The 27,981-nt window shown below is 36.6% G+C and overlaps 2 protein-coding genes across 4 annotated transcripts; one reads left to right on the forward strand and one right to left on the reverse strand.

Moving 5' to 3' along the window:
- On the forward strand, positions 709 to 27,840 carry LOC109829199. 2 transcript variants are annotated; one of them, XM_020396355.1, is made up of 13 exons: positions 709 to 1,195; positions 1,460 to 1,557; positions 1,643 to 1,729; positions 1,820 to 1,967; positions 2,092 to 2,472; positions 2,911 to 3,059; positions 3,169 to 3,339; positions 3,412 to 3,502; positions 3,581 to 3,752; positions 11,400 to 11,510; positions 11,583 to 11,664; positions 12,329 to 12,612; positions 27,446 to 27,840. In XM_020396355.1, exons 1-13 carry the CDS (start codon positions 1,013 to 1,015, stop codon positions 27,460 to 27,462), a joined length of 1,974 nt encoding a protein of 657 aa, XP_020251944.1. In that variant the 5' UTR covers positions 709 to 1,012; the 3' UTR covers positions 27,463 to 27,840. The 2 variants fall into 2 exon arrangements, with proteins under 2 accessions (XP_020251944.1, XP_020251945.1); XM_020396356.1 differs by having other exon boundaries at positions 2,911 to 3,053.
- On the reverse strand, positions 15,535 to 19,025 carry LOC109829200. Of its 2 annotated transcripts, none has more exons than XM_020396358.1 (4): positions 18,507 to 19,025; positions 18,335 to 18,415; positions 16,359 to 16,522; positions 15,535 to 15,875 (listed from the first exon to the last, which is right to left on the reverse strand). In XM_020396358.1, exons 1-3 carry the CDS (start codon positions 18,849 to 18,851, stop codon positions 16,391 to 16,393), a joined length of 558 nt encoding a protein of 185 aa, XP_020251947.1. In that variant the 5' UTR covers positions 18,852 to 19,025; the 3' UTR covers positions 15,535 to 15,875; positions 16,359 to 16,390. The 2 variants fall into 2 exon arrangements, with proteins under 2 accessions (XP_020251947.1, XP_020251946.1); XM_020396357.1 differs by having other exon boundaries at positions 16,359 to 16,506; positions 18,507 to 19,021.

Raw genomic sequence — 27,981 nt, forward strand, 5'->3', positions numbered from 1 at the left:
ATTTTTTCTCCTCCATCCCTATTTTGGGGAATGAGATGGGGAATCTGTTGGGCCAAAAACCTAACTAAATTCTTCAAAAATGAGAAATGGGGAAGCTGTTGGAGATGCTCTAAATGTTCACTCTTTTAAAAACACCCTCATCGATGGAGAAATAATTTATGTACGATGCTTAAATTCAACCAGTCTTTGTTTCAGCCCCGTTCATATATACCTCCTCTTATAAATACAATGTGTTTTTTCACGAGTTTCATGACTTGGCTGCTCTTATGATCCCCTTGAGTGCTCTTTTCTTTATCGTTTGGACCACCAATTATCCGATAGATAAAGATTCGTTGACTAGTTTTTTAACTATTAATGAATTTTAAGGAAAATGATTTAAGGACTCAAAATATAGGACCAATGGAGGGGACATGTGAGATGTCCTCTCCCTATTGCATAATGAGTTGGCATGACCAACTCATTATGCAATAGGAATGAGACACCTCACCTGTTCCCTTCCTTGGTCCCCATATTTTGGGTCCCTGTAACAGCGCTTGAATTTTAATGAGCATAATAATATCCCATGGATCCCAAATAGGAGACCCAAGAGGAACAGGTGAACCGTCCCCTCAGTTGGATGATGCACTGTCCTTCTGTGTCCATTCGGTTGCCTATTTGGGGTCCATGTAGAAGCGCCGTCGTCTATATTTGCTCACATGTAAAACACCCTCGTTTTCTCTACAGCCGCAAGAAATCATCTCGGTACAGTGCTCGAAATCAACCCCTTTTGTTTCCGTGCAATTCATAGGCTTTTTCCCTTGTAGAAAGAGAGGCCCGAACTTGGAAACCATTTCCCCCGAAAAAATTTCACTTCCCCCTCCACCCCTTCAAATTCCTCGCGCCCTCTTCAAAAACCCATCCAAAATTATACAGAAAAAAAATCCGTGTCCCTTCGTTTCATTTCTCCTTCTCTTCAATCCCCAGATCTCTCACCTTCTCTCTCTGTCTGGAACCAAAGCCCTCTGTAGCTTCAATGGCTCTCGTTGAGAACCCTGCTGTTGAGATATCTGCCGCTGAGATTAGCAGCCAGAGAGAAGCGAGCTGTAGCCAGAACCCTCCTCTCTCTCTCAAGAAGAAGAAAAGTGCCAATAATCCTGGCGTTGATGTCAAAGGAGCGCGGATCTGCGATTCTGAGAATGGCAAGACTTGCCATCAGGTATTTTTTTAAATCTTTTTTCTTAGTTTTCTTTTGGAATCAGCACGCCCCATGTGAAAATGTAGCGTAATTTGTTGATTTTTGTGGTTAATTCTGGTGATTAGTTCGAATTACCAAGAGAAAACATGAACCCATGCTGCAAAATACCATCTTTCTCTTTGTTGAGGTCACAATATAATTGAGTAACTTAAGTTCGATTCGTTCAGAAAATCTCACTTTTTATTATTCATCTTATGAGATTTGGGTTGTTATGTATGGTTACAGTGTCGGCAAAAGATGAGGGATTTTGCCGCTTCCTGTAAGCGGCTAAAGAAGGACAAGCTGTGTACTCTAAGGTTTTGTCGCAAATGTCTTTTGAATAGGTATTTTTTTTGTTGATTTCTCTACTTTTTCCATTTTTTGTTTAGAATTTTTTGATTGATTAATTTGAGGGCTTTGGGTGTTTAGATACGGCGAAAATGCGGAAGAAGTGGGGAAGTTAGAGAACTGGATTTGCCCCAAATGTCGCGGCGTTTGCAATTGCAGTTTTTGCATGTAACTCTTTTTAAAACTTTGTATGAATTAATATTGAAGGATTTTTGGTTTGTAGATACTTTGAATTAATTTGGAGTCTGGATTTCTCAGGAAAAAGAAAGGGCTCCAGCCAACTGGAATACTAACCCACATCGCCAAATCAAATGGGTTCAGTTCAGTCCATGAGTTATTGGATAACAAAGGCGCGAAAAAGTTGGAGCCCCAGAGTACAGAATTGAAATCTGCCATCTCTAACAAGGTATGTTTTTTTAATTAGCTTAGGTTATTTTTTTAGTCCTTGTTATTTTATGGTTCATATGAATGAAGAAGTATATGAGTTTGTCATCTTAGTTCTCTTTAATTTTTGTACTTGGTTTTGAAAGGGCTCTTCGGCTTCAAAAAGAAGTCATGATAAGGAAAGTCAACCATCCGAGAAGCATGAAGCTGGACCAAAAGAAGAGGGATTGGCAAAAAAATTAAAGTTAGGGAAGAGTAGCGTTGATAAAGAACATGGCAATCAAAGTCATGGAAATGTTGAATCCAATCCTTTGAAATGTGATAACAATGGTAACATGAGAGTAGATCACTTAAAGAAAGTTCGGAAGTCAAAGAAACTTGCAGCAAAAGCCCACAATAAAACTATCAGAGAAGACATTGTACTTCCCCAAGGCAGTCCATTGATTGAGGTTTCTGGCATTGAACTGCTAGTGCAGGACGTTGGAGCTGCATTGCAGTTCTTGGAGTTTTGCAATTCATTCTCTGAGGTATATTCTCCACTTTTTTTTGCTGAGGCCATTATGGATGCCTGGTAGTTTAAAATATTTATAGGATATGTTGAAGTTTCTTTTAGTTAACGTACAAGCACTATGCTTACACTTGAATTTTTGATTTGAACAGCTTTGAAAACTGGGTTCTGATTATGTATGGTTGCCTTTGAGGAAAGGTTCTTCCCTGTTATTTTTTAAGTGATCCCAGCTTTTAGATAAGAGACTGACTTGTTAAATGTTCAACTGTTCCTTCTTTTAAAATTAGAAGGGGGAAAAATCGTATAGCTGACAATAAAACTACGTGATTAAGGTGTAATATTGGTATCAGCTTTCTTTAAATTGATATTTTTACTCTGATGTTTTCCATTACAGTTGCGGTTGTATAATATGAATTCCCTTGTTGTCCTTTTCTTTAATGAATCTCCTTCACTTTAGGTTCTTGATGTAAAGAAAGGGCAGCCTGAGTGCATTCTCCGAGATTTAACTAGAGGGCGTCTCAAGCGTCATGGAACATACTCAACTCATGTTGAATTCAATATCAAATTGTTGTCACTAATGGGAATGGACATGAAAAAAGAGTATAGGTCCTCACATCTTGTTTTCTCTGAATGTTGATGTCATTTTCTGTTTGTTGTACAGTTCATATCTATTTTTGATAATTGTCTGACTGGTCTTCACATTATCACCTAGCAGAGGGGATGCATGGTTGCAAGCACTTAAAAGTTGCATAGAGAAATCTGAATTCAACTTGGCGGAATTGCCTCTGAACTTTCTTGACAATGGATCAGCTGGATATGATGCTCTTGAACCATCAACGAAATTGAAGATATTAAATTTTCTTTGTGATGAGGTTCTTTACACAGAGTAAGTGGTACCTATTAGTTAACTCATCATAATTCTGTGCACATAATTTCTCATCATGTGTTTTTTGGTCAGAGAGTTGAGGAATTGGATAGATAAAGTGGCAGTAAAATTCAAAGAAAGAAGGAAAGAAAACAAAGAAAAAGTCCTCGCTGCCAAGAAAAAGGTTCTCGGTTGTGGAAACTGTTTATAATATTTGTTTTCTTCTTATTAGTTTAATTCTCTAATATCTGATTTTTTACAGGAAAAGCTTTTAAAACAGCAGATGAAGGATGAGATTGCCAAAGCTATGCTTTTAGATAGAGAGAGGACTCCAGTTTCACTAGCTGAGTCTGATAGTCTTGTTTCACAATTACAGGCGGAGGCAGATGGAGTGCATGCTGAAGTTCTTTCGTCTCTTCCACTTGTACCTAAGAGTATGCTGCCAAATTATATGCTGCTCTGTCTTTCAGTTAGTTGAATAAATTACTTTCCTTAATTCTAACTACGACTATCTTAGCTCTATTGTTCATCTATCAGTTTGACGCCTTTTGTTCTAGCAATAAGTAAATTTGTTTGTACTATTCATTTAACAATCTAATTTGGTTGGACTTAATGGTGTTGAGCTGCATGTACAAATAATCTGAAAGGCTTCTTCTGCAAGATGTAGTTAGATCAGCTTAAAAGATTAGCTCTTTACATGGCTTTGTTTTCATATAAAGTACCTAGCTTAATGGTTAACTCCGTCTAATATTTCTATAAGTGTATTGGCAATTTGATTGAAGCATCGAAGCTTAAGTAACTATGTAAGTTACAATTGGTGACTAGTGAGATATGATGTTATTAAATTTTTTGATTTTAGACTGGAAGTTTGGCTTTACCATCCTTCCCTCTTTTTTAATCTTTTTGAGGCTTCTTCTTGTGATGTGGGTCTTATATAAAGCAAAACTAAAAAATATCCTTTGTGAGAGTGTAAAATAAGAGCTTAACAGAACTGATTACAAGTCATTTTATATCCTTTTAAATCAATAAGTGAAATGGAATCTGCAATAGAACATACGGCGAGTTAAATAACCATAAAGTTAACTGTAATTCGTACAGAGTTCCCAGTTGATATCTTTGGTTAAATCTGACATGTACGGAGTGATTAGAAACACTAAAAATCATTTCATGGATTGATGCTTAAGACCTATGTTGTGTTGATATTTGGAAAATAAAGCCTCACAAATCCATTAATAAAGAGTTTGTGATGCATTGTTACTAATATTGCCATAAATGGTTAATTAATTTGTATACTAAGGAAAATGTGTACTTTCCTATCGAAATTCCGGGCATACAGAGAACAAAATAAAAGTAGAAACAATAAATAAGTTATTGTTGACAACTAGTTATCATGATTCACATTAAATCATTTTAAAATTATAATTTACCCATTTGCTTTAAATTTAATAAAACATTAGTAGGGTAACAATGTATCAAAATTATACAGTTAAAAAGAAATGAAAACATAAACATTCGATCAATAATTATAGTTACTTGTACCAATAATTCAATTTGGGTAATTCTAAAGAAGTGGGAGAGAGAAATCCTTAGATATTTCCAAGGTAAATCCTTAGATATTTCTTGAGTCGTCTCTAACCTACTTTTATTGTCTCGTCTTGAATCTATTTTTCCCCTTCATTATAACGTAGTGATTGAGACAATTGAAATTAGTGCTTTCTTGTTCCGGTATCCTTTCTCTTTACTTACTTTATACAGTCATTGGGTTTAGTCATTACTTCGGTGATTCTTACACCTTTTCAAATGTCTGCAACATACCTTTTACAACATACCTTTTATTTTTTGTTACCCAAAATAAAGAAGTTATGATTGGTCGGAGTAGAAATGTATCACTTGTGAATCATAAGAGCACATATGGTCTTTGTTAGAACAATTCATTGTGACAAATTCAGTTAGATTATGGAGATAGAAATTATTATTGTTGTAATAATACACAGTGCAATTGTGAGGGACAAAATCCTTGGCACACATGATCCAAGATGCAAGGCAAGATGTAAAGCACAAGGTTAGGCAAGTCGCTCACTTTCAAGTACATAAGACAAAGTGGGTTCAAAGCCAGAGGTGCAAGGTACAATGAATATCAAATTTTGAAAATATGAAATCTAGGCCAATGTTACCTACTCATTTATAGTAGAAAGCACATCAATGAACAATTACATTACCTATAGAATCTAAATAAGAGCACATACACATGCATGTCGAATTTGCATATGTGTGATGACCAATTTAGCAACAAAGCAAAGAAAGAAAAACAAGAATGACCAGGAAAGAAGAGCAAGAATGAAAAAGTAATAGACAACAACATTATCATAGCAACAACATTAGTGGAAGAGAGAAGGAAGGATGAGATTGGTAGAGATAGAAAAAGCGACAATAGAATTAGCATACCAACAACTACAAGCAATGAAGGTAGAAGGGGAACAAGGAAAACTAGAGGTAGAAGAAAAACAAACAATGTGTGAAGGAAAGATGCAATGACAATGAATTAAGGTGGCGAAAGAGGAGATGCATGAGGAGGGAAGAGAAGGTTTAGTGTGAAGGAAGAGAAGAAGAAAGATTATTTATGAAATAACTTTCTTTAAGCAAAAAATTACTAGAAGTTGGCATCATCAAAGAACAAAGATCGAGATCATCATTGGAGATTGTCAGCTTGTGTTACTAGATTGGAGCGACCGTACATTGTGCACCATTAAATTTATAAAGGACCATAGATGGTAAAAGTGTATTTTGATTAAATGGTCCAAGTCTGTGGCTAAAGCCTAAAATAGGAACCTAACTTCGTTTGTCTTGCATAGCATTAAGAAAACATACTAAATTGTCGAACAATGGGATGAATATGCCTATCTCCATTTAATGAGTTTCAAATTCGGTGTTATGTTTCCAACCCACACTTGAAAAAAAAGAGCTAAGGGAGCTCTACTAATCGAAGATTATACATATTTTTTACTCACTTTAATTATTTAAAATTTGATACAAATTTTCATCGATCCAAAATCAACTAAATTTTCTGTGAAGTAATTTATAAATTACATGATTTTGTAAATAAATTCTTCACGGTCATGAAGAAGGATAAATGCCCTTGTTTCTTGTGGTCTACTCTTATGATTCACACTCAAACCCAATCAAATTTAGGTCCACTATTTTCTTTATATTGCTATGGTTTTCCCATACTCGTTCCATCACCACTATAGTAATACCTAGACACTTTGTACACTATCTTGAAAATGAGAAGATAGAGGGGGTGGGTGCGGTTAGTGAAGCAGGGATATGAAAAGGAGATCATCCAAGTGTTGGGATCATGCTAATAAAATAAGCAAGAGTTTAAGTACGATTATAGATTAGGAGAGGTAAATTATCACGCATAGTTTTGTAATTAGTTGGGATGCAGGGTGTGGGTAGGTATTTGCCAATATGTGTATGAACACAATCTTTGGGATATTTTAAAAATCATCCGAGGTTTTAGGTAGCTCAATATTTTCTCTTGCGGGTAAAAGTGCCAAGGCTATATACAGTAGTTCGAAGTGGTCCAAACCGTGAATATAGCCAGAGGCAGGAGCTTCATGCATTATGATCCCTTAATATATTATCCAGTGTGTCTGGTCAAACCCATTGCGGGTGCACAACCTTAATCTAATGACAATGTTTACTTCATTTTCATTGAAGAAGACTAGAAGATAACAGTGACTAGAAAGGTGATATAATTATTGTTAGCACATCACTTTGCGTAGTTCACTCCATTTGGATGGGTGATATTGAAGTTATGTTGGATGGAAAATTTTCGACTCCTGCCACTCATACTGATTTCGAGTTTCGATCGTGTAGATGCATAGCATGGATGTCCTAAATGAAACATAAACATATAAAAATATTGAATTATATAAATAAGATATTTTCAAGGTACAAAGTGGCTTAGGGTGATACATCTAGGAGGATTCGAGATCGAGAGAGATGGATATAGAGGGAACTGGTTGCAACATGTTTTTCGGAGTAAAGGAGTGATGGACATGAAGAATCGAAGGTTTAGAATTTTGCTTCCAGCTCAATTGAGTCGTAAACCCAAACCAACTTTTAAAACAAAATTTTGAGTAGAACCCCATATGACACTATTTGGTTAATTTTTACGACAGGTAAATTCCGAAATTAAGTTTGGTATACTAGAAAGGTTGCTATTATCATTGATAGTTTCCCAAAAAAGATAAATGAAATATAAACCTTTCTTGTTATAGCAAGTTCTATAAAACGATGTTTTGGCTGCCGTATCGGACATTTTGGCCGTTTTTAAAACACCGTAGAGGTTATAGATGATTTGATGGAAGAAAAGGTAATTGTATGATGTTTTTCAATATGTTCCTTCATGTAGAATTTCTAATGTCCATATTTACCTTTTTCAAAACATATCGTAATTAAAACAATTTGCGATAAATAAAAGTAATTATCCAGTGCATACAATTATATCGTCGGCCCGGACACCTTAAAACTTTACCATAATAAGTTATATAAGTGGAAGCCGCAATGTGACTGTAATTGGACAGTGGACACAATATTTGAAAATCCAGTGACGGGGAGTTTTTGTGATGAGGATGAAGACAAAATTGGATGGGTGGTTCACAGGTAAGTTTCTGTGATGAAGACAATATTTGAAAATCCAGTACATACGATATTTGAAAATCCAGTCATGGGGAGTTTTTGTGATGAGGATGAAGCAGTAACATGACTATAATTGGACAGTGGACACAAATAGAGGCAGGCCATACAAACAAAAAACAATCGGATGCGTGGTTTACAGGTAAGTTTAAAATAATATCTATACCTTTCTGAAAATTTGGGAAATTCTGCTCAAGGATTTATAAGAGTTCCATATTCATTACTTTTAATTGGGTCAACCTGACGGATGTAAATCCTATCCATATAGCTCACTATATTTTGATAGATGAAGGTTTTAGATGATGACAACAACAATGATCCCTATACCTATAAGGCTATAAGGAACACAGTTATATATATGTAATTTTTAAAGTAGACCCTATAACGAAAATAAAGATTGATGCATATTTAGATTCTGTGATTGCAATCTCAAAGTTATGTCCTAAAACCTTGCCAACTAATGATTGAATCATATTAAGGCATCATGTACACAAGATGAATGGGTTTTTTTGCTCATTTAGTAGTTGATTCTGGCCTTCCTGGCCAGATTTAGTTGCCTGTTATTGAGTTGTTAGTTTCCCAGATTTCTGCTAATTATGCTTCTTTTATTTTTCATACGAGTCCCTTCCCTGTACTCCATATTGGCCTCTCCCAATTTCTCTTGCATAACCCTTTTGGCTACGTGATCATTTTATATACTGACCTTCAGCCAAAATTGGCATTGGAAGCTGATTAGCCAATTGAATCACTTGCAAAGTGCAGTGGACTATTCTGCATGGGAAAATTTCACTTAGGATCGCCGCTTTGTTGGAATAGACATTTTTGTTTTTCCTTTATTTTTTTACCTGCCTTACTTCTTTTGTTTGAGTCTGCTGACTGCTACATGGTACAGGGATAGGCTTAGTATCAATGTCTGTGAGTGGTACATTTAGATAATTGTACCTGGAGGCTGGAGGCTTTCGTAACTGGCATGTAGCATCACGTGTACATATGCATTCACAAATATATACAATTCTGGGCATGAAATTTTAAGGATAATGATAACAAAGCAAATTGTTATCTACAAAGTCCGAATTTGATTTTTTTTCTTCCAGAAACAGAAACCAGAGCATTAATATAAAGCAAAATCTTGTGATGAGAATTTGAACTAAATAAACTATTGAAACCTATAGGCCTGAATATTCAAGCCAGTGGTTTTCTTTCTTGAAAACCACAAGTATAAATTTTGAAGCAAAATGTGATCATTAACTAAGTGTATCAATTAATTTATATTTCTTTGCTTTTTAGTTATTAAATAGCCAGATTCATGATTTGGATTAGTAACATGTATGCTTGTGCAATGTAGATTAAATTTCCATGTAGGATGGCACTAATTAGGTAAAAACTAGGACAACTTTCGCGGCTTAATGATAGCTTTAAATTAATATTTCTCATTCAAGTAATTCGATATAGCAGCAATTCATAATCAGTCTTTCGATTTCAATTATATATGTTATTTTTTCATCCTAAATTTGAATTGCGTAGTGTACTATTGTGTGTGTGTGTGTATGTGTGTGTGTGTGTACATATATGTATGTATGTATGTATATGCGTGCGCGCGTGCGTGTGTGTGCGTGCGCGTGTGTGTGTGTGCGTGCGCGCGTGCGTGTGTGTGCATATATATGGAATATGGGTATGTTTGCTATCAAGCACCAACTTTGGTGCTGTAGTGAGATGACCATTTCTCATCCACTCATTCAATGGGTGAGTAAACAAGTGGGACCATTTTCAAATGGGAAGGATGAGAATTGGCCACGTCACGACCAAGCACTAGTCTTGTTCTTAGTACCAAGCATACTCATCTCTCGCTCATACTCTTCCCGTTACTCGTGATGTGGGTTCAATAGTGGAAGCTCCTTCGCTGCCACCAGAGTCCAACTGTGAAAGTCACCGCTTAGCTTTAATAGTTGGTACACTGTTCTTGGTGGTGTTATTAACAGGCCCACTACATAAATTTTTTCAGTCGAACTGCTGACCCTTTCCTCGATGGAAACCAGCAGCCCATTCTAAGAGCTGACAACTCATTTTGCAAAATGAGCTGCTCACTCACAAACACAAGACCTCATACCCATCCAATGTATCAACTAGGTGGGCCTAAACACTATTGACCTTAGTTAATAGCTCATTTTGCAAGATGAGCTATCAGTTCAATATACATTTTTCCTATGTGTGCGTGTGTGTCTTTGTGTGGATGAGTTTTAATATAGAATGCTAGGAGTCTCAGAGTTACCATTTTTGTTTGGTAGTAATTAAATATCTTAATCAAGTTTAGATGGTTTAAGTTATTAGTGTGGTTCTGTTTTTCTTGTGTATTTTATCTTCCGAGCAATACTGGAAATTTAGAGTCTGTATAAATCAAATCAATTGCTGGTCCTAATGTTATAAATCAAGTCGGACTACAATTTATTGGTGAATTTACAGATTCATTAAGCTGCTAACATGATGTAGATAGTAGCTTATTGAAGTTTGTTCAACACATACAAAATTTATCTTTATGGAATTTTAATCTTCATCAGTATATTTTATAGATTTTTAGGTTCCTTAAGTGTTCTCTATTCCTTGGAGTTGATTTTAGGCTTTTCAAAATAATCTATCATCATCCCTCTTCTTCGAGACTTTCCAATAATGTAGGAGATTTGGAGGTTTATTCCATGAGCATTTGCTGCATTATTAATTTGTTGGTTCTCCTACTCCAATTTGCCTTATAGTGTCTATAGGCACTTCTCTTTTGTCCCTAATTTCCTTGGTGACCATTTTAGAGAGTTGATGGGAGGTCAAGTTTTTATTTGTCCTGCGCTGCTACCATTTTGATTGGGAGCAGGCTTCATGATGTCGAATTTACTACTGGTTTATGTTTTTATCCCTCCTTTATTTCCCTTGAAAAGTAGCCATGTTTAAAGTGCAAGCAGAATTGAGCCAATATCTCTTGCGTGAATGCAAAGGACTTCACCGAACTACAATAACACCCATATAACTGGTGTGGTTATAAACTACTACTTTATTTAACAAATCTGTTTAATTTGTTAGCTACAATTATGTATTGATATAGAAATCGAAAGAATAAGTTTCACTAATTAGTGTATCTTTGATTTATACAACGTTGTTGCGAGCAAATATTCCTTTGTGGAATGCAGAAAATATTGCCTGATGCTAATTCACAATTGTTTGTGAATCCAATTATAAATAAAAATTTCTCTTAAACTATGACTTCCATTGTGCAATGACACAATTACATAAATGTCATGTCACAGTTAAGCGAGTGCCATTGTTGCCTTTTTATTGCTCTATTGACCCTACTTATTTGAGCTTCTTTTATTTATTTTTATATACGCTGGAAATAGAGAATCAAAGATTTGATGCTGTGCGAACTGACTATGTTGTTCGGGGAAGCGATCGGCAGATACTCTGGAAATTGAACGTCTACAACAATCGTTCAAACATTATACTTCAAGGTTTTTATCATTGTCAACTAGTCTTCCTTTCATCAAATCACATAAAAACTCATGTGCACTTGTTTTATCCAGAACTTGAAAATTGGCAAGATAAGTGGTTCTTCTATAATGAAGAGGAAGAAAAAGTAGTCGAGAAGTATATTTCTTCAGTAAGGTAAATACAATCATCCAAATACTCTTTGTTCTTTTTCAACCTTTTCCTCAATTCATTAGTCATGCTTGTTATTGATCATAATTGCAAGATATTCTCTAATAAGCGCACCACTAATTTTTATTTGTGCATGACATGTATAAATGTCAATATGTTCATGTATTCATCATCCAGAAGGCATTACCAACTTGGATGTTTCCACATATAGTATATGACGGCTATTCCAATGACAATCACTCTGTCCACCATGATCCCACATAAGTCGTAATATTTAATGATTTAATTTATGGTGATGATAGACATCACTTTTTCCCCTTAGCTTTTAACTTAAATTAGTGATGCTTAAACTGAAATGTTCCTTCACTCCTAGAAGGTGGTGTTAATATGTTTAGAAAAGCTTCAAATTACATAGCATACCCATTATGATTTTGACATGGCTTTGAAGGAGGTAAATGGTAATTATGACGTGGCTTGATGTATGACGAATATTGCTTCTATTTGAGGCCCACTTACTGTGATCTGTGAATGACTCCTTTTTTTCTTGTTTAAAAATGTTTATGATATCGGAAAAAATATTAAATAAATTAATCTCTTTTTATCTATCTTTCTAATGCTTGCATGCTGGAGTTATTTTTACCTGTTAAATAAGTTTATTGTTTTGGTTTAGGAATCGTGGAACGATCAAGGACAAGGACAGATCTGATGATATTGAAGAAGAAACAAAGTCCAACTTGTCTGACAATCAAAGATCTGAAACTGAAAATGTTGAAGAAGGGACAAAGTCTGACTCTTGTGACAATCGAAAATCCAAAGCCAATGACGTTGAAGAGGGGACAAAGTCTGACGAATTTGACAGTTGTGACAATCGAAAATCTAAAGCCAATGATGTTGAAGAGGGGACAAAGTCTGACGAGTCTGACAGTTGTGGATCTAAAGATCCCTTACCTAAAGGTATATTAAAGAGTTTCATATCTTTCCCCGAGTAAGAAAAAGCAGTTTGAACTTGAAACATAATGATATGTATTTGCGAGCACTTATTTTTTGTTCATTTAGCGTGCGTGCACACACACACGCCACAAAAAAGTAGCTATTTTAGCTAAATGACAAATTTTCAAAACTAACCTATTTAGAAACTTAATTGCTAAAAACAACCTATTTCAAAATTATTTACCAAATTCGACCATGTTTCAGCTAGTTGGCTGAAACTGGGTCAAATTTGGCGAAAACAGTTATAAAACTTTATGAGACTTCAAGTCCCGTGAAGTTTAAGCCCGCCATAACCAATGTTGTGATTAAGAGGCCCAAAACTTCATAGGACTTGAAGTCCTGTGAAGTTTTGTAACTTCGTCAATGAAGTTTCAGGCGGAATTTCTAGAGAGCATCGCTCTCTGGAATTTAGCCTGCAAAAGTCCACGATGCTCTCTGGAAATTCCGCCTGCAAAAGTCCCGTGGAGTTGCAGGTTTTACAAAATCATGCATAGAATGTGTGCATGTTTTTTATATACATGAAAACAATTTCCTAACAATATACACATATTTTCGCCTCAATTCACTTCACAATAATATACATGAATCAAGTAGTACACACGAAAATCACATTTATACTGAATTACAACAATATTCATAAAATTCAACCATGAATTAAACAATACTCACGAAAATCACATATATAAACAATAATCGATCAACAAAAGTAACAAATTTGAACAATTTAACCATATCGTTCTTGAAATTCACAAAAGTAACAAATTTGAACAAAAGAAATTCACATACATCCTAAAAGTCCTCTTCTTTCTCTCCCTCTCGGACCCCTTCCTCTCACTCTTCCCCCTATCCTCGCCCACTCTGTCCATGCTGATGAGCCTCGATGATCTGAGTATCTGGGTGTGTGAGAAGTATCGGCTCTATCAGCATACGCCGTGCTATGAGAAGTACCAGTTCCATCATCACGCGTCGTCCTTTGACCTGTCCTACGTCGTCGCATGTACACTTGACCAAATTGGCGTGACCTGTCCTCACGGCTTGCAAACTCGACGACATGATTTTTATGAAATACGCTTGCTATTCTCTGTCTGATCTTATTGAAGATCCTTATCACCATCGGATCCTGAATGTCATTGATATGCTCATTTATATCAGTCTCAATCTCATCAAAAGTATTGATCTGTGAGTTAATCAATATATATGCAACTTAGCAAATAATATCTTAATAAAAAAGAGTTGCCTTTTAATTTAGTTTAAAAACTTACATAATTTCTCTCGATCATGGCACTAAGGATGTAACTATATATCGGTGGGCGTGGTACGTATCCAGTTGCTGGTTGTGGGTCGTGTTTTATCCATCTCTGTGATATTCTAATACCAACGCATATATGTGGTATAATCATCAGTTGAAATTCTCTCATCCTGTATGAAATTCTACCTATCTATGTAGACCGTACGGAATACGACTCAGTCCTTACGATGCGATGTCATCCGTCGTCTACGATCGATTTGCTCAATAGGATCCGACACATGCTGAGAGAGAAGAAATTACCGTAACACGATCTAGGACATGCATCTGTACAATCTCCCAACATATCAATGAGACTTTGGCTCTCCACAAAGCAGCTATCTCAACAAATAGGTGCAAGGGTATGCTTACCGAGATTTGACGGAGAATAAGGCGTCCACTTGAATTAAAATTTAAAAAAACTTTTATCAGTATCTACAACAAAATTAAAATATTAATAATGAATTAAGTTTTATATATCTGTTGGTGTTGGGGCCATCAAGCTCATTTCGGTAAAACTCTATATGTCTAGTCGCTATTTTGTATTTAGAGTACCTAGTGTTATACCTATTTGACATAAAGAATATATGAGAACAAATTCAATATGAATAAAATTTATACATAATTATACCTGCATCTAAAAAAAAATGGCCCTGTAGATCGCGATGCACAAGCAAAGTAGGTCGTCCAATATAGATGCGCTCTCATGACCAAACCTGCATTAATGTCATGCATCCCTTAAATTTTTTATTCTGCATCAAGGAGACCCTGCAAAGTAGGTCGCTCTTACCAGCAACTCATTTTGCGGCACTTCATCCTGTCCCAACACACCAAGATGAAGTCCTTAGATAGAATTCCGATCGCTCGAGCTCGAAGTCTTGCTCTGAGTGACAAAACTACAGTGAGCTCGCTCCTGATCCTTTGTTAAGCGCCACGACATCTTTCGTGTTACGGCTTGCTTCCTCAAGTGGGTCAAAGCGTAATGACGAAGGATCGAGGGAAGAAATTTATGATTCCCATCGTATTCGTTCAACCACTCTGATGAGTATACGAGTATAAACTGTTTCTCTGAGATCCTCCGACAGGTATACGAGGTTAAACTGCTCCCTATACTCCGATTAAGGATGTTAAATGGGTGGGTTTGGGTGTTAAATGGGCGGGCCATAAATGGGCGGGCATGTTTTGCCCATTTACCCATTTATGGCCCATTTAATATTTTCTAAATGGGCGGGTTTTTGCCCGCCCATTTAATAAACGGGTCGCCCAATTGCCCATTTAACTATAGTAGCTATATGTATATAATACTTTTAGGATGTTTTTTGTAAACTTTTAGGGGGCTTTTTGTAAACTATTGTGGGCCTTTTGCAAACTTTTTGGAGGCTTTTTGCAAACTTGTTAGGGCTTTTGATAAAATACCAACAAGTATAGGAACATAAACAAAGATAAACAAACAAAGGCAAACAAGTTCATGATTGAACCATTTACAAGCCTGGATAAAAGTACAGAGCTCACATATTTGCAAAATTAACCTCAGATTTTCAAACCAAAACCAAAAGATCAATAACAACAAAATTGCGAGAATATTTAAATGAATCAAGATAGAAAACACAAGGTATGTAAGGATCTGTATAAGATCAATAACTTGATATAAATGCCATCATAACTATCAGCAACACGATCACGATTAGTAAGGACAATCTACTTAATTACTTGATAAACTCTATAAACAAAATAGTAGCACAACCATAGTCCACTTATTTCCCATCTTTCAAATGTTCAGGCATGAACAAGATCATGACAGATGAAAGAAAAGAACAGGAAACAAACATAACACTCAGTTGGACTCAATAGCAACATTAAGAGTACTGCAGCAAGCCTCATATGTGCGTCTTCATAGCAAGGGTTAGAATCCGAAATAACCATAGAGACCTCAATATTTCCCCCTGCATCAATCATCCATAGAATTAGTTAATTTTGCCACAAACATATGATATTGTCATAATAATGAAACACATAAGAGGAAGGTGAATAATTTGATTACAGTGCATGGTCGTCAGAGTTCAGGCACAACATAATAAAAAGAGCTTCAGATACTCATAATCCTTTTGCTACATAGTTTTTTCCTCTTGGTTGTTGCTGATTTTTTTTTGGGTTTTATTCTCGGATGTGTTTACCCAACTAGCATAAGATATGAAGGAAATTAGACTCCCAAGTTCCAACTAGCATAATGTTCCTAATTTTCAGTATAAGATATTGTGAAATCTGGATAGGTTTCGGAACTAGATATTGTGAATGACTAGATTCTACTGTAACACAATGGCCAAAATCAGTAGCATGTGCAGCTCCAGCAAACCTTAAAGAAAACAAATGATAACTTGAATTATTCCATAATTAAAGTTCATGAAGTCATAAATAAGTGGCAAACCTTAAAGCTTCGGTGGGAGCTGAGTCCCTCTCTTAATGGGCAGTATGTCGCCTGAGGCTGTGGAGCTGAGATACGCGAGCAAGGAGCCTCCTCTGAGTATCAAGAACTTGAGCAGCAAACCCCTCTTGGTGAAAGGAGCTGCAAACGTCTGAAAAAAATTTGCTCTGTATTGATTAAGATAGAACTTATAGATATCAGGTATCATAAGAAATTATGCAAATGTAACTAAACTGTAATTTTCCTACCCTAGTACTGATAGTAGTGCTGAAACAGAACTGTATTGTTTTATATCAAACAGAATGAATGTTAGATACTCAAATAAATCAATTCATGACCATTTCATACCAAAAGATTTTCAAGACACAAATAATTGTAATAGCGCCAAACAAATAGTACCATACCAGAACCTTTTTGATAAAATTACACTAACTGAAAACATCCTTAAACAATCTTCAGAATTGAATGCTGAAATTCAACACAAATGCAGCGCTTTCATATTTTGTTTGTGCAAATGCAGGGCGTATGAGTAATACTAAAAACCCTCAAATTTTCTGATATCAAATTAATCACCATTTTGTTCAAAGAGAGAACTATACCTTCTGCTAGAGCCTGTAGAAATTCTGTCGGGGGAACGAAGGGAGAGCTTAGTACCATGCAGAGAGCTTAGAGTTTATAAGATGATAAACATAATTGATAGGAAATCTTCAAGGGCACATTACAAGTAAAATTAGAGAAACAATAGAGCTTTCTCAGAATTTCCTGAGAAAGTTCAATTGATAGGAAATTTATTTGAATCTTTAAATCAATCTCCGAGTAACACAATTCTTAATACAAGGAACCCAAATTGAGCCAATTCCAGTAATCTGAGAGACGACACATAGGAGACCTTTACAACTTCTTGTGCTGATTAAGAAAATTAGTCCAAAACTTTCTCAAACCATAATCATGTTTTCATAATGGAACCCCATATGCCAATTATTTAAAACAAGATTTCTGACCTCCTTCTTAACATTAAATCAAACTGCATAATCTTAGAATTCTTTTGCTTGTTTTTGGCATAATCATTGTACCTTTGAGGCTTTGAGAGAGAGGTGTAGTAGTTATTTCTTTTGCTTGTTTTTGGCAGCTAGCCCCCTTCAACTTCATATGTTGCTCTTCGACCACGAATTATCAAAATGGAAGTTCTGATGTCCAAATAATCTAACATAATATCATATGGCCATTAATCACGTCTTAGAAAACATGACACTTCATATTTGTTGGTTGTCTTTAACCCAGAAAATCTATCAAATATATTAAGACACAAAGATTCTTAGTTAATATGGCCATTGATGGTACTGTTAGTGGTTCTAGCATAAGTTCCTTCTTTTGTGATCTAATACTCTTACTTGTTTTACAGAATCCAGATAAAAAGTGATTATTCCAAGTTGTGTTTCATCTGCAACTAATAGTCAACAGAGATTTCAAAGTCCAATTAATGGATATCAATTAGAAATATTCAAAACTTAAAAAGTAGTAATTGCAAACAAAATTAAAACAAGGGAAAACAAATCATATAATTAAATTAATTAATTAATCTCCACACCCATGAATAAAGTTAAGCTATATTGCAGATAAGTCTCAAACGCAAGCTACATGAATCAAAACTATCAAAATATCAAGGTAAGGAGGCAGATAATAATTTTCATAATATATTTCATTGGCATGCAAACATGTGTATAGAAGGGTAAAATCTACCAATTGGATCATAACATATTTAATACTTCAATCTAAAGCTACACATAGACCATAATAATAGCAAAAGGACAGAAGAATAACCAATTCCTCACCTGAAGCACAACTGAATTGATCACATCCGCATATCTAACAATAATATCTACTTACCCCTTTAAATTCCCATCATGACCACCCAAACTATATCAAGCAATTATGTTTTAGGAATAAAGAGGGAACTGATCCTTGCCATTCTAAATTACCTGTAGGCGATCTAGGAGATTCTCAGCAACGGAGTCGACAAACCGATCCTTGCCTCTCATCAACCACGCAGCTCGATCTCTCTAAAAAACACAATGGTTATTAACAGAAAAGATCACATCTTTAGTGAAAATTTTAGGAATAAAGAGGAAGTTGCCGGAGAGGGAGAGGAATCAGAGGTCGGGGAGCGAGTGGAGGTCGGAGACGGGGTCGTAAACGAGTTCTACCTTTGAGAGAAGTGAGATTCAAGTCCCGAACAGGCAAGATCAGCACGGTTCTCGAGAGATTGACGCCGGAATCGAACGGAGAAGCTCCGGCGTGATGGTTGAGGGCGGAGAGCCTCGATCCGAAGGGAGATCCGGCGATATCGTACTGGATGAGGCGGTAGACTTCGACGGTGGTGGCGGCGTCGCCGAGCTCGACGCAGGCGACGAGGATGAGAACGAGGGCGACGACAGAGTAGATCGAGTCCATGACGTCGCCACCGCCTCGAGGTTTTCTTCGAGCTGCTGCCGTCATCGTGGGATTTTGAAGAAAATGAGAGACGCGAGAACGAGAGAGAACGTGGAATAGTGAATGTTTTCACCTGGGCGGGTTTAAGGCGGGCACCTGCCCGCCCATTAAACACCTGTTTATTTTCTTTTGAATAGATACCCGCCCATTTAGACCCATTTAACTAAATGAGTGAACTTTGGGCGGGCCAAGTAACGGGCGGGTCAGGCGGGCAATTGGGCATGGGCCATAATTGCCATCCCTAACTCCGATGAGTATACGAGTATAAACTGTTTCTCCGTGATCCGTCGATAGGTATACGAGGTTTAACTGTTCACTACACTCCGATGAATATACGAGTATAAACTGCTTCTCCGTGATCCTCTGATAGGTATACAAAGTTAAATTGTTTCCTATATTCGGATGAGTATACGAGTATAAACTGCTTTTCCGTGAACCTCCGACAGGTATACGAGGTTAAACTGCTCCTTATACTCCGATAAGTATACGAGTATAAACTGCTTCTCCGTGAACCTCCGACTGGTATACGAGGTTAAACTGCTCCTTACACTCCGATGAGTATACGAGTATAAACTGCTTCTCCGTGATCCTTCGACTGATATACGAGGTTAAACTGCTCTCTAAACTCTGATGAGTACATGAGTATAAATTACTTCTCCATAAATTTTCGACTGGTATATGAGGTTAAACTGTTTTATGCACTCTGATGAGTATACAAGTATAAACTGTTTCTCCGTGACACTCCGATGAGTATACGAGTATAAACTGTTTTTCCGTGATCCTCCGACTGGTATACGAGGTTAAACTGCTCCTTGAACTTCGATGAGTACATAAGTATAAACTGTTTATTCGTGCTCCAACACCTTAAGAGCTTAAACTGTGACGACTCCATCTACATATGAGTATAAACTGTGTTTACATCGAAACAGAAGCCAACGCCCTGCTATACACTAGCAGTTTCACTAAGATTTGACTCAAGATGATTATATTCCCAAGTTACCCCTGGGAGTTCAACTACAACTCAGCTACAAACTCTTAACGAAGATGACAGTTCAACGTCAACTCAACGACACGAGCTAATTCAAATATCAACACATCAAATTTAGTTACAGATTTCGATAATAGCCAACGACGTCGCAATATCAGAAGTATTTCAGACTACCCGAAAAAATACTGAGGAGGCTGAAGGACAATGGTCAACGACGCCGCAATACCAGAAGTATTTCAGACTACCTGATAAAATACTGAGGAGCCTGAAGACAGAAGAAGTCAAGGCACTGAAACCACCTACGGGTCTTTTTACGTAGTCTTCTTGATAAAATACTGAAGAGAATGAAAGCATGAGCCTATTTTGTTCAAAATATTTCAGACTCCTTGATAAAATACTGAGGAGGCTGCAAACTTTGAAGGGGGTATTTATAGGCGTTAAAAATTACTCATAGGTCTCAAACACAGTTCAAGACGAAGAGAAGACGAAAAACGTCATTATCTAAGTCAAAGGAAATCATCCAATACGCAAGGAAGCGAAGAAGATAGCAAAACAACACTCGAAAAAGACTGGGAACCGTCTCATGTTAGTGAGGCAGTTTACACCGTTTCGCATGCGAGACAGTTTACACCGTCTCGCACCGCGAGACGACATACGCTATCACGCCAATAGTGAGACAGTTACCCCAGTTTTTGACGGTTTTTACGACTTTTTGTGGGGTCCATTTGGTTCCATAACTGTTGGGAAACGTGCATAAACGATTATAGACGAGAGCTACACCCACTACCTTCGAAAAATGCGGCAATTAACGCAATTTAAGAGAGTGGACGACGATTACAAAACTGACTGGAACCACCCCTTTGGCCAAGACAGTAAACACTGTCTCGCCTAAAAGGGAAGATGTTAATCAGTTGTTTCAACTCCCTTTCGATGGTTATGGCTTCCAAATGCAATAAATACCTCCCTTACGCACTTGTGAAAGGGAGAGGAAGAATATCTGAAAGCAGAGACGAGCTTTTGGCGAACTTTGAGCACAAAAGAGAGTTCTTCACCACTTTCAAGCAATCTCAAGAGCCCTTTAGTGTTTCCTCAATTTCAAACTTTGATTTGATCTTGAGAAGAATATTTATCTTACTTTGCTAAGATATTTATTTCTGTTCTTGTTTCCACGTCGAAACATCAACATCAAACCTTCTTCACGTCCAACTTGGATCGTTGAACTGGTGGTTTACGGATTACGTATCCCCGGTACAGACAAAGATCCCACGCAAATAGAGGCTACTAAATAGGAGTTTCTGCGTGTGTTTTTAGGGAGCACCCTAATTATTTTGTTTTTGTTGTAAAGATAAGTTTTACAAGTGTAAGGCCCACTCTTTTGCTTCCATCAAAACGATTGTAATGAAAGCTGCAATGAAACTCGTTCCCGACGCAAACAATGACATCTACCAAACTGATCTTCACTAACAACTTGAGAACAAAGAGCTGCTCTCGGGTCTTCGTCCTCCCGCACGACCTGTTGTCCTGTCATAGGGTTGAGACTGTTGTTGGGCTCTGTCATACTTGAGATTTTTTTCAGACCTTGCGCTATCACGTATGCCTTCTTCTCCTCCTTCAATCCTTTCGGCTTGAGGTGATGGTACTTCTCCTAGCATCGTTCAATGACATGCCCTGTCTGTTTGCAATGACTACAAGTCAGTCCTGATTTTCCTGGCTCGTCCTTCTTCTTCTCCTTCTTAGGTTGGGAACCACTAGACTTGCCTTCAGCCTGCTTGGCATCTCCCTTCGTGTCGTTGCTCTTCTTTTGCTTGTTTTTAATGGCAATAGCCTTCACGCTAGCCTCCGTAATCGACTCAACCATGAATAACTTCATCTCTTTCCGAATGTATTCATTCAAACCCGCCATATACTTTATAAAAACAGAGTATTCATTCGTCGTAATATTTAGGACCATAGCCTGTTGCTAAAATTCTGTACTGTATTCTTGAACGGTTTGATTGAATTTTTGGCGCAAGCCTTGCCACTTGTACTAACGTTCTTCAAGGAATCTCATCGGGTAAAATTGTTTCCTAAGCAGATCCTTGAACCTTCTCCAAGACACAAATTTCTTCTGTTTGCAGTAGGATTTTCACCACTTCAGCGTGTGTCGGGAAAGCTTCAGTGTCGCAAAGACGATCTTCTCCGTAGACGAATAGTCATAAATAGTAAAATAGGTCTCTAGACGCTCGATCCAGTCGTCTAACCTCTCAACGTCAACACTCCCATCATAAATAGGAATCTCCACTCTGAAGTCGATTTTCATATTTCTGATAAGAAACCTTACCTCCTTGATGTGGAACAGCCTTGACAACTTCGTCGTCCTCTTTAAAAATCTATCTCCTCACTTTCTCCATTGGATTTTATAGGTTGCGTCTTTGGACCCGCTGTAGGTTCAACCTTCTTGTCACCTCCTTGGATGAGATCAACGAGCTTCGTAAGAGTCGAACTGATTGTCTCGATCTGCTTCTCCTTTAAATCAAGTCGTGATGAATTGTTGCTATTTGCCATCTTCTTTCTTGATTTTTGGACTTCTTCCAAAGAAACAAGAATCTCGACTAGCTTCTTGTATTGCGATCGAGTAATGACCATACGCAGGATACGCCCTTCACAGGATTTGATTGCTCTGATACCAACTTGATATGAGTCGCCGGGCGAGCACATTTAATTGCGGAATTATGAAAGATGTCTTTGTGAAGAAAATAGCAAAAACACGAACAATTTAATATGACGAAGGAAAATACATTCTCTAGATTATGAAGAACAATAGATTACAAATCTCTTCCTCACAATCTCTCTAGAATAAAGAACAGTTCTCTCTATTCTCCAAACTCTCAGATTTTTCACCAGGAACCTCGAATCAATAGAGTTTAGATATATATAAACCCTAAAAAACCGAAACAGGCTAGGAATCCAAACTGATACTGTTCATCAGTCGACCGATCAGAGCCAGTTTGCCAGACTTGTTATTTCCTGATTTTCGCCGTTTCCATTCGTCGTTTCTATTCTCAAGCTGCCATGAGAATCATCTATCCTCAAGTTCCCATGATGATCGCTAAGTTCCCAAAACAGAGAAGATACACCCGTATCAATAAAACCGTTTTCCATCATCTTCATATAAAGCCCACTTATTAACATTATTCGGACCCAAATTAGTCTCGATCCAATCATGTGCAGCTCGTGAAATAAATTTAATTCTCTCCCGTTGTTGCTCATAAACTAAATTTTTCGTTGCACAGCCAACTTGCCAAAGAAGATCTTGAAGCTTTACTTGTTCATGCTTCCTCTTGAAGTTGTCCCTAATATGTCGCAAGCAATAGCAATGATGATGTGACGACGGAAAATATCGTTGGAATGCTATTAGAATTCCTTTTATCTTATCAGATATGAATGTAATCTACCGTGTTTGCACACTAGAGATATGATATCTAATGCATGCAAAAAATCATGCCTAAATTTTAGTGTTTTCAACTTCAACCACTGCAAACGTCAAAGAAAATAAACCGTCATCTGCGTCTACTCTGATTGTAACAAGCAAAACGCCTTTATATTTACCGTACAAGTGAGTGCCGTTAATGCTAAGAAGAGAACGACGATATCTAAATCCCTCAATGTAAAGCCTAAGCCCAAAATACACCTGTGAACCATATATCTTCGCCATCAACAGGGTCTGATGATACTTCATAGACTGTCCCCAAATTTTTTTTGAGTGTTTCAAGATAATGTGGTAAGATCTCATAAGATTTGTCCCAATCTCGAATAATTTTATCATCGTCTTCCTCCGAGCATTCCAACAATTGTTGTATGATACATCCTAGTTTGTCACTTTATGCACTAAAAGATGAATATCCTTTGGCCTTAGATTAAGATTCTCCCTTAGTTTAGGTATTATCAATCAATATAAGAAAGAGGCGGACACATGCTTATGATTCATCTCTAATCGAGGATTGCTACATGTATGAAGTTCGTTGTAGTGTGTGATTTTAAATTGCCCGTCTACTCTTACACCCAAGCGTGAATTAAGCTTCTAAGAATATTTTGCATTGTTGTCGTTGTGCCCACCACTATCTTCTTCTTCGTCATCTTTGCGGTAAAAACAAACTACATTATCGCTTGTTGCATTGTTTTTTATCTGTTTAAACTTGATATTTTTTGGATGACCCACAAACGAATCGCATAAATCAATTTCCCCTTGCTTTTAAATAGATCGTCCTTTTTGAATAAGAAGTCCTCGCCTTGTGTATCACCAACTGCATTAGTGCCGATAGGAATACTTTCCATCGTGGAGTTATTAATCCATTCTTCTCCATGAAATTCATCGGGCGACAGATCCTCTAACACGATATACTCATTGTTAGAGTAACATCTATCAATATATTGGTTGTCCCTTTCATCACGATTTATCAAACACGTCATGCTATTGATTTGTAAGCCATCCTCTTCATCATCATCCTCGGATTCGACACTTGCATTATCATCTTCTATCGTCACTCCTGTGAAAGGCATTATATCTTGATGGGGAGCACTATCATCGAAGACATTTGAAGTGCCCACAAGCGAAGGATCGCTCAAGTATTGTGACTGTATCCATCCAACATCTTGTTGCGGGTGGAGTCAACTTCAAGGTCTTCCAACATGGGAGAATATACTTCGTCGTGATTCACCGATATGCCCAAATTTCTGTGATGCTTTTCAATATATAATTCCATCGAACGCTTCTCGTCATGTAATATTCCAATAACACTCATATCGTAGTCACTTGAGATTTGAATGCCGCTTGTTCTGTTATCCGTAACAGGATAATTGTAAATAACGTTGAGGTGATACTCACGTGAATTTGTTAATGTAAATTTGTGTAAGTCATTAACCAATTCATCGAAAGTACATGATTTTGATATAAACAACGGCTTCGTCACATCTCCTTCATTTACGGGCATATTATTCTCGAGATAGTTAATCTTTCCATCACATGAATAAAGAATTACGATTCGATCGTTCATCATTAACTCTGAAGTGTAATAAAATCCAATATCAATATTACACGAAAAACACAAAAAATATTATTTACCCTTAAATCCTCTAATATCGATTTTAGACATCCATAATTTTAACCAAATGTCAAACCTTTATAATACACTAAGACATCCATAATTTTAACCAAATGTCAAACCTTTATAATACACTAACTTTTACAATTTTTGATAATTTCTCCTCTAACTTCATACACAAATTTGTCAAACCTTTATAATACACTAACTTTTACAATTTTTGATAATTTCTCCTCTAACTTCATACACAAATTTTTTTTAATTTTTATTCACAAAATTCATAATTTCAAAAATTTATTTCAAAATCTAAATTTAAACAAGTTATTAGCATGAAATAGTGAGAATACATAAAAAAATAGGAGAATTAAAAAAAAAAGATTTTCTCAAAAATTTATCGATGTCCTAATTTCTAGTGAACTCCGGCAATGACGGCAGCGGGATCGATCACGGACAGTGATGATTGTCTAAGGCGGCGGTGGTAGGAGCGACGGTGGGGGCCGACAGGAGAAAGGGTCTAGGGTTTGGTTTGGTAGTGAAGGGGAGAGAGAGTAACTGTATTTGGGGTCAACGCGATAAGAAATCGCGTGTGTGGGTGGGCCTTATATAGGCCTTGCCCTAACTCCACAGAACTTGTCCTTGGAGTTGCATGCTGAATTCTAGAGAGCGATGCTCTCTAATAATTCTGCTTGATACTCCACGGGACTTGAAGTCCTGTGAAGTTGGCGATGTTACAAAACTTTACGGGATTTTAAGTCCCATGAAGTTTTGGGCCTCTTAATCACATTTGTTATGACGGGCTTAAACTTCACTGGACTTGAAGTCCCGTGACGTTTGTAACTTTTTTCGCCAAATTCGGTCCAGTTTCAGCCAACTGGCTGAAACTGGGTCGAATTTGGTAAATAATTTTGAAATAGGTCGTTTTTGACAATTAAGTTTCTAAACAAGTTGTTTTTGAAAATTTGTCCTTAGCTAAAACTTCTCATATTTCGATCCTTGGGGTTCTTGTAAGTTTGGATTAGTTGCGGATAGACCCCCAGTGGTATCATTGCTTTGCACATGCTACCCTCTAGCTTTGTTCAGGAGGTCGATTTTTCAAAAAACAATCTGTCTTTCAGCCTCAGGTCAAAAAGTTTTTACTCAAGGTGTCTACCTGCTAACTGCAAGCTAAAAGGTAGTAAGTTCCAAACATCAATACTACAGGGGAGTCTATCCGCAATTAAGCGTATGAATGTTACTTGATGTTCAGTCTGCCTAAACTTTCCTTCATATTTTACAACCGAAAGAAAGAATATACATTTAAAAAAAAAAACTTTAGAGCAAAGATGTTCTCTAGCTACTTCTTTTTATATACACACACACACGACTACAGTGCATCCCCTATGACTTTTGTATATAGAAAGTATGGTAACTTTGACTAGAAGAGAAATCAGTTTGATGGTATGTCATACACTTGGGATTAGAGGGATAAGGTGTTCTACTTTTGCCATGTGCAGATTAAACACGAAAATTTAGCCCCATTTAGTTTTAACTCCCATCGATTTCCAAAGTTGGGTTTTTAACTATGAACCCAAATTCTAGCCCCAGTTAGTTTTAAACAACCAACTTCCTAAGTTGGGTTTTGCGTATAAATCCAGAGTTTTGCTCTCATTAGTTTTTAGACCCACATATTTCTAAAGTTTTATAGGGATTTTTTTGCCTATAAAGCTAAAATTTTACCTAAATTTATTTTTGAATCCACCCACTTTCAGAGACTCTCTTGCCTATAAGCCAAAGTTTTATCACAACTTATTTTTAAATCCCCCACTTCGAAAAACGGTGATTTGCCTATAAAACCAAAGTTTTACCCCAATTTATTTTTAAAGCCACCCACTTTGAAAATCATCTTAGACTACAAACACTCGAGTTAAGTTTGTATATCATTCACTTGCTATATACTCGCTATATTTTTGTTTTAAGGGGTTTGGTATGAGGTGTAATTTTAAACAAAATTTATTTTCTTGGTTTTTTCTCATAAATGTCACATCATCGCAAAATGTAGACGGATTTTTTCCCCTAAGAACTCAAAACTTTTGCCCCATTTATTTCGAAATTCAGTCACTTTCAAAAAGTGTAATTTGTCTATGCACCCGTCACCATTTATTTTTCAGCTCACCTACTCCCAAAACGATTCGTAAAAGATTTAATCAAATTAATTTTGAAGTCACTTTGTATTTCAGCAGCTTTATATGGGGTACGAGTTGTTACATTTTAGTGTAACTTGCTATATTTTTTCCTGAGTTATTAGGTGTACGATGTTTTTAAACCAAATGTTTGAATCATTATTTACTGTGATTTTTTTTCAAACTAATGTCGCGGCGACGCGTTGGTCAATTTTGCTGGTTATATTGAAAGCCAACATAAGGAAACATCACAGAGTGCCTAACATTCTGCTTTTTGGGAAACTTCTGATTTCAACTTAGCACATAATGTTTGTATTTCCTTGGTAATAATTTCACAATTGACGATGAATTCGTTTATTTTTAATTTTGCAGAGGAAATGGAAACTTAGATGAAGGGATGGATGGATTCAATCCTTGGGTTCTTTTTGCTGTTCTCGCAGCTTTTGATATACTGAAACGATATCTCACAGATTTTGACATAGTGAAGCAATACAGATTTTTATTTACCGAAGCAATATCTCACAGCTTTTGACATACCGAAGCAATATTTTTTGGTGATGCTTGAATATTACTCAAAAGTTTCTCACCGGTGAAATGTAAAACAGTGTATCTTATTGTAAAACAGTGTATCTTATTGTAAAACAGTGTAATTTTTTGACATGCTGCCTTCTGATTATTGTTCATCGGGAAAGGATGAAGAAAGGGAATTTTATACTTGTGTGTGTTTCTTTATATGCAATATAGTGAAAGAGGATATGACTTGCGAATATCTGTTTATGTTTCTATATATGCAATATGTAATACAGACGAAGATGATGTTTTATTTATTTTAGCCGATTATGCTTATTTATTCTTCATTTATTGAGCCAAGTTACAGCCACTTAAAAAGATGAATGTTTTAGTTAGTT

The sequence above is a fragment of the Asparagus officinalis genome, chromosome 1, assembly GCF_001876935.1.
Source record: "Asparagus officinalis chromosome 1, Aspof.V1, whole genome shotgun sequence".
Classification (NCBI taxonomy): Eukaryota; Viridiplantae; Streptophyta; class Magnoliopsida; order Asparagales; family Asparagaceae; genus Asparagus; species Asparagus officinalis.